Below are 7,626 nucleotides of genomic sequence, written 5' to 3'. Positions count from 1 at the left end.
CACACACACACAATCTGAAATGTCTGCTCTTCAGGCCATTGTGTCTAGAACAACAGTAACTGGGACGTGGATTGAGACATTGACATCACAATGACATCACTCCATTAACCGGTTTAAAGCTGATGCAGAAAACTTGACTGTGCTCTTTATTTCTCCATAATGATTCTTAACATTCTGCATCTTCACCTTGATTGGCTGATAGATTGATTGACTGATATATTTGCAAGAGTGAGGTTATGAACAGTGGTTGTTCAGCTCAAAATCTCTCTCGATGAAGACGTATAAAATCTAAAGCCGTACCTTTATATCCAGTGACTGATGGGGGAAAGTATAGGAGGAAGTCTGAGGACATTTTCATTTTTCAGTTACAGTCTTTATGCAGTCTTTGTTTAGCTGCATCTGAAGTTCAAGGGTCACAGTTACATCACCGTACCTCACTGGAAAAAAAAACTCACCTTTTGCAACAAAAATGTCATGTTGCCATGGACACACAATACTGCTTTGTTTGGATTTCCAGAGGCACCAATGATTGGTGAGTTGAATTTCTGACCTTTGCTCTGCAAGCTTGCAGGTAGGTGGCATTGAGTACCGTTCAAGAGTCTAGTTTCCATTGAGGGCTGAATCTGGATCTTTGACCCAGGGGAGCGGTGGTTTGGTTAGGGCTACCTGACCTTCTGTAGTTCCTCTCTGAGCCAGGCCGGTAGCGGCTGACCCAGTCTGTGCAGCAGCTTAGATAACTCAATGTTCTGATCCCTGTAGAATCTGGAGAGAAGTGCTCGTGACTAGAAAATGAAAGAGTAAAAAGAACACATTTTTTACTGTGCAGAACAGCTACAGACTTTTGTATAGAATATAGGGGTGAAATGGGACACATTTTCAATTTCGGTACGGGTCTTTTGGTTTGGCATGCACCTGTACCAAACAAATATTTTGACTAACTTAATTTGAAACTCCTTTCCCCCCTAGCAACTTTCACAAAGGACTGGATATTGATGGTTCAGCTAGCAAGGGCTGGACAGTATATAGATTTTGTAAGGTATCAATTATTCTCAAGAAAGATGGGTCAATAGTATTTACATCAATATACTCTGATGTTGCGAGTGAAAAATAACAGAGGACACAGACTGAACTGCTTCAGGAAAAGCACACAGTCCAAGTTGTCCTAAACAAGACGTGCTTAAAGCAAGTGCTTCAAACTAACTCAAAAGCAAACAGTTTAAATCTTCTTGACCTCATGTCAGATGCATGATATGCAATTCTTTTCTAAAGGTGTTTTCCTCAGCACATAGCTTGCGTCTTATGGTTGTATTCTTATTTGTAAATGTTAGGAAGTAATGTGAGTATTTCCATTTTGCATAAAGATTGGCCTGTGTCTGTTAAAGTTGTTAAAACAGAGTGCAATAATTCAGGCTAAAAAACACATTTTGACTAAAATATTTTGCATCTAAAAATGGAAGCACTTTAGACATCTGTTTAGTAAACCACTGTTTAATAAAACAGGAAAAACAAAGGAACTTTGTTGTTTTTCACTGTACCAAAAACATACCAAACTATTACTTAGTACATACTAAACCATAATTTTCGTGTACCATTACACCCCTAATAGTATATGTACAATGTTATTAAAGGGATAGGTCACCAAAAACAACAACAACAACAACAACAACAACAAAAAAACATTCTGTCATCATTTATTCATCCTCATCCCATTCCAAACCTGTATGAATTTCTTCCTCTGTGGAACACAAAAGAAGATGTTTTGGGAAATGTTTTTTTTGGCCATGCAGTGTTGTTTTGAACTCCGCTGACTTTTACAGTGTGGACAAAAACAGTTGAAACATTCTTCAAAATATCTTCATTTGTGTTCATACACTCTCAGAAAAAAGGTACAAAAGCTGTACCTTTACGGTATAGACCCTTTAGGTACAAACTGGTGTAGCTTTTGAAAAAGTACATCCCCAGCTTTTGTACCTTTTTCTGTGAGAGTGTAGGTTTGGAATGACACAAGAGTAAATGTAAGATTTCTTTAAGTGAAAAAATAGAAGAAAAATAGAGAAATAAGAAGTGAGAGTCAGAGATGTTCTGTAGGTATCAGTTATTCAGTACATGAGCTACAGACATGTTAGCTGTTGCAAAATTGAACAGTCAAGAGGTCAGAATGAGTTCTCTCTCTCTCTCTCTCTCTGTGACCCATATTACTCAGTGATGGCAAACCTCTATAATGCAGCTGTAATCATTAAAGATTAAAGGCTCCATTTTGCTCAGAGTTTGCTGTTGTTAGGTGGTACCTCAGAGTCCATGGGTGGGTATTTGCGGCCCTTGCTCTTCCCCAAACATTTAGTCCTGCCCCCTTCCAACAGCTGACACCAAAAGCCCTTCTGAGGATCAAACCTGTGAACAAAGAGATAACTATTTACAATCTAAAAGACTTCTTTCCTCAAAAACATCTTTCTAATTTGCAAATTCATTGTAATATATAGCCTACTGTATATACTGTGTCCATCAATCTATATTAAGTCTCTTGAAACCTTTTTGATTTCTACACTCAGCAATGGAGGAAATCTGGAAAACTCCAGAACGTTGTTACACACACACACACACACACACATATAGATCTGACTGACAGATGTCTGCTGTAACCTTGTCTGTCTGTCAGATGAGACATGGCCTGGTTTGATAAGCATTCAGAAACACATCAGCAATCTCTAACACATCTCAGCAAAATGTGATAGAAAGAGTGTGTGTGAGTGTGTGTGTGTGTGTTAGTGTTCGTTCTTTGGCAAAGCAGTAAGCAGAGGGTACTTTGAAACATGAACTATGACACATTTGTGACACAATGTATTTTTTTGTTTTGTTTTACTCTCTCACTGTCTTCTTTTTTTTTTTGGTCTCACTCAATCCTATTTCTTCTCCCTGCTCTACAGTTTTCTTCAATATTCTTTTTTGTCTCAGTCCCAGAAAATACAGAGAGAATAAAGAACATAAAGAGCCTTTTTTCTAACTCTGGGCACTTTTATATCCCCAGGGTGATTTATTTTAAAACCAAGATTTTTTTTCTCTTACTTTATGAGTGTCATATTAAAATAGTCTTGAAAACTTTTTACTACGCTCTATTTTTTATTTTTTTTAGCAAGGTAAAAGCATGTTATTTAAATGCCTTGATTGCACCCTTAAAATATTATTGCTATTTCATAAGTGATAATCCAATTAAAAAATGTATATGTTAGTGTACAATAATTGATATTCATTTAAAAGTTTTATAAAGTCTTATCAAAAAATAATATTTATCTGTAATCTGTAATTTTGTCAAATTATGCATTCGAAGCTGATTTGGGAACATTCAGATCACACACTGCTCAGTAAATGTAGATTCTTTATTTATAAATCAAAGCCAGACAGAATGTTTAACAAACATCATTTGGATTCTTTATGAGATACAATCAACAAGCACCAGCTGAGGACTGCAGGCCAGTGGCTAAAATTGTTTTACTATTGAATTACTGCAAATTTGTATTTTCTTGATTGCAAGTGAAGCCACAAAAATAAGTGATAGTAACTGAAACTGACAGAAAACAAGAAAAAGTAGAAACCGGCATGATGAGAGAGAGAGAGAAAGAGAAGAGATGTGTGGAGAGATGAAGTGAGAAAGACTCAAACAGAGGGAGGTTATTAATAAAAGCCAAAGATTGATGGAGCTGCCTGCAGTAGAGAACACATGCAGAGACTCACAGAATGTTCAAACGAGAGAGAGAGAGAGAGAGAGAGAGAGAGAGAGAGAGAGACACTGAAATAGAGTACATCTGACACAGGTAATACTGAGTTCAATGTTTTGGCCTCTTATATCAATGGCTGTAGAATGAAAAATGTGACACAACCATTGCTTCATTTCAAAATACCATGATTTCTTTCTTCTTTTTTGCCACAATGCATTTTAGGTCGTTTAGGACCCACTAAAAATATTTTATATTTATTCATTTTTTATTAACCATAGTGTGCATTAAAGAAAATATTTATTTTTATCATTAAAAATAATTACAATTATTTAATAATTTTCTAATTAATTTTAATTTTGATAAATTTCTGTCCCAAAGTTGAGATGAGCGAATGTAATTTTCACTTGATTGAATTTCCTGAAATATATTTAATGTATTACAGTACAATATGATTAATACATATGGTCCAAAACAACATTTTGTCACACTTGCCAAAGATGAGTGAAAAATAGGAGAAAAAGTACCTGCCACAAACATTTCTCACTGGCCATGTATTATTTAAAAATATATATATATATTTTTGGTATGTTCAGCTATTTTAATAACCATGAATTTCACATTTTTAATAATTCTTTTTGTGGTTTCATGTGAGGAATATTCCACGTGTGTTGCCACATGGTGTTCTGGAGAGAAAAAAAAACACTTCTGGTATCAGATAAACTTCTCTGGTAAAAGTTGTTACGAGTCATGAGTTGTGACAGATGATTTCTTTTTGGCAATCTGTATGAAATTGATTTGAGTCACAAGTTATAACAGCAAGAGTCAGTTCAAACATGACTGAACATGTTGAATGTTCAGTTTGAAATATTAATTAGTAGAAGGCGTGGCCTCATCCTCTGACAGGTGGTTTTTCAGCCATTAAGAAGCATTGTTTGACAATGAACCACACCCAAATTGTTGTCTTGCACACATGCAAATTGTAAGAATGTACATGACACTTTAAGAGCAATCTAACACAGAGAGAAAGTGTCAGATGCCTAACTAGCTGTTTTTAATTGGAGAGGCCAGATGAAGTTAATCTTCTTGCTCTCAAGCTGTGTTAATGGCTACAGCCAGATTATCACAATTAATCTCATTCAGGCTCTGTACAGATTATACAGGCTGATTCTCAAACACATGGGACCAGGGACAGCATGGATGACAGGCTCGCTCCTGTATCATATCTCTGGATGAGCCTGTGTCCATCTGTCTGTGTGTGTGTGTGTGTGTGTGTGTGTGTGTGTGTATGGTAAAAAACTACCATCTCTGGACCTACAGTCAAACCAGAAATTATTCAGACACCAGACATAATTTTTTATATTTTTTACTAGTGGATGCAGGACACTATAGTTCATAAATGTAAGTGAGGATAGCAAAATAATGGTAAAAAACTACCATCTCTGGACCTACAGTCAAACCAGAAATTATTCAGACACCAGACATAATTTTTTATATTTTTTACTAGTGGGTGCAGGACACTATAGTACATAAATGTAAGTGAGGATAGCAAAATAAAGTGAACTGTGACATATTATACCCAAAAATTCTTCATATAGTGGACTACCAGTAAAATTTGGGATCAAAAATTATTCAGACACTTTGACCTGACCATGTTTTGCTTAAGTGTTTTTTCTTTAATTGCTAATGAAAACTTTTTACATCACAGACTGAACAAAATCAAGCATTGCTTGGAAATCGGTTGACCTAAACTGATATCATCTAATTGTGTATTTAAATTTAACAGCTGAATAATTTTTGGTTGATTGTAATCCATTACATACCTTTCAATAAATGTTATCTGACATTATCAAGATGAATTTGTTCTGACAGTTTAATTCTGAGTTCTTGTCATATTTTATTACCATTTTCTAAACTATAGCGAATAAACTGTGATATAATGTGAGAAATGTTGAAGGTGTCTGAATAAATTTTGGTTTGACTGTACATCACACAGCTGCATTCGAGAAACGTATTATTTGTAGAGCTGTCAAAGTTAATGCATGCAATTTATTAAATACATTTTGTGCTTAACATTTATTGAATTTGATATTATAACCGTTTCATTCATTTTCAACAAATTCACCAGCAAAATGTCACCAATTAGTGAAACAACATCATTCACTGAAATATTAATGCACACACCAGAGGAGGACTGCAGGCTAGTGGCTGAAATGTCTTTACATAATTAAGATTACATCCATAAAGTATGGGATAAGTTATTTTATCATTGAATTATTGGACATTATAGAATAACTGCAATTATGCAAATTTGGGAGGTGCCCACTTGATATAAAATGTTCATGTGTGTGTGACCCTTACGTGAGTGCCTGGGAGTAGTTGTAATAGGGAGTGACACCCAGAAATTTCTGAAGCTCGTCCATCACTTTAGCTGGGTCATTCCTCAGCTGCTGTCCATCAATAATCATCAGCTACAGGAAAAGAGAGAGAGAGACAGACAGGAAGTACACGATTCAGAAAATGTACTGTAAAAATACTGAAATCAGCAAGAGTTGGTCCAGATTGGTTACCTGGTTTGGAGGGTAGTATGTGAGCCATCTCTCCAGGTGTGTGGCGTAGAGTCCAGGTACGAGACAGCGGTTCTGGAGAGAGTGCAGCTCAGGTGGAGCAAGCTGGTCTGCTGAAATAACCTCGTAGAAACTGAACTGCAATGCTGCCGGGTCTTCATGAGCCCTCTGATGCTGCCAGTGAAATTAAAACTATTTTACAAACCAAAACCAACTGCACAGTGATTGAAATATTATTATAAATGATTATAAAACAAGCTCAACTCCGCATGTATTATTTGTTAAGTAGCCATGTAAGAAGCAAGATAATGTACAGGGCTGCAATTGTATTTAATCTGGAATAATGTTCTTTTAATACATTAGATGAGCTCAAAAAATCTTTCTTTTCATGTTCTTGTGGTGTGCGGTAGCAGCTTCATGCTGTGCCCTCCTGTGCATGCTGTTGATGAGATTTCTGCCTCACACAAACTTGCGTTTACACCCAGTGATGTTCTCACTCCCACATACACATATTCAATCTCTCCACAGTATCACACATGAACATGTGCGCGCTTGCTTCCTACGGAAATCCACCAAGCACACCGACACGCATACACAAAATACATTTGTGATTTCATGTATTTAAGCTGTGTATATACTACTTTGCACTAAAACAGTGAAAATATGTAGTAAAGGTGAAAGAAAATATCAAACACACTGCCCTCTATAGGTCAGAAAGAGTAATGTGTATCTGTACAGTTATTTTTTGAGCTCCCTTCAGATGCTAAATTGATTTTTTTTCTTTCTTTTTTTGGCTCTATGGATGAATTTGTACTGCCTTTTTATTTAAAATTCAACCTAGCCAGCTCTCCTAAAGTCAAGTCTCCTAAAGTAAACATGCACATTACTTTCTGATTTAGCTTCATATTTTTTTATATTATTATGAAAATAACACATTCATAAAAACACAAATATAACAATATGAATATAAGACATGAGTGTGTTTTTTGTTCCTTTATAGAATAACAAATGTCTCTTGTTTATTTTTTGCCATTTATTAAGCTGCATTTGAGTAATTGTGCACAGCATATTCATTCTCATTCTCATATAGCTGTTGCATTAAAGTTTTATGTATTCTGATGCATTTGTTTGATAGCTTGACTTTTCACAGCTGCCACTGCAGCAGCTTTGAAAAGCAATCAGAATTATCTTTGTCTGGATATGTATGATATAAGTGACTACTCCACTCAAAATAGCTATTTTCTATTTTAATCTTTTTTTTATTCATACAGTATACTAGCAAGCTGATTTGGTGCTCATGTAAAATTTGCAAGTATATATTTTTTCTTAGTATATTTTTTTTCTTAAAA

The 7,626-nt window shown here is 35.4% G+C and overlaps 1 protein-coding gene across 1 annotated transcript in view; it reads right to left on the bottom strand.

Moving 5' to 3' along the window:
* LOC107551574 (bifunctional heparan sulfate N-deacetylase/N-sulfotransferase 4-like) overlaps window positions 1–7,626 on the bottom strand; it is a 67,717-nt gene continuing 60,091 nt past the window's right edge. The window contains exons 13-14 of the mRNA XM_016233218.1: window positions 2,289–2,391; window positions 1–782 (exon numbers count right to left, since the gene is read on the bottom strand). Coding sequence (XP_016088704.1) covers window positions 663–782; window positions 2,289–2,391 — 223 coding nt within the window. The 3' untranslated portion in view covers window positions 1–662. The remainder of the gene's footprint in view (window positions 783–2,288; window positions 2,392–7,626) is intronic.

Source organism: Sinocyclocheilus grahami, unplaced genomic scaffold (genome assembly GCF_001515645.1).
Source record: "Sinocyclocheilus grahami isolate Dianchi unplaced genomic scaffold, SAMN03320097.WGS_v1.1 scaffold427.1, whole genome shotgun sequence".
Classification (NCBI taxonomy): domain Eukaryota; kingdom Metazoa; phylum Chordata; class Actinopteri; order Cypriniformes; family Cyprinidae; genus Sinocyclocheilus; species Sinocyclocheilus grahami.
The sequence above is the reverse complement of the archived record's forward strand: the minus strand, read 5'-3'. Positions and strand labels throughout refer to the sequence as shown.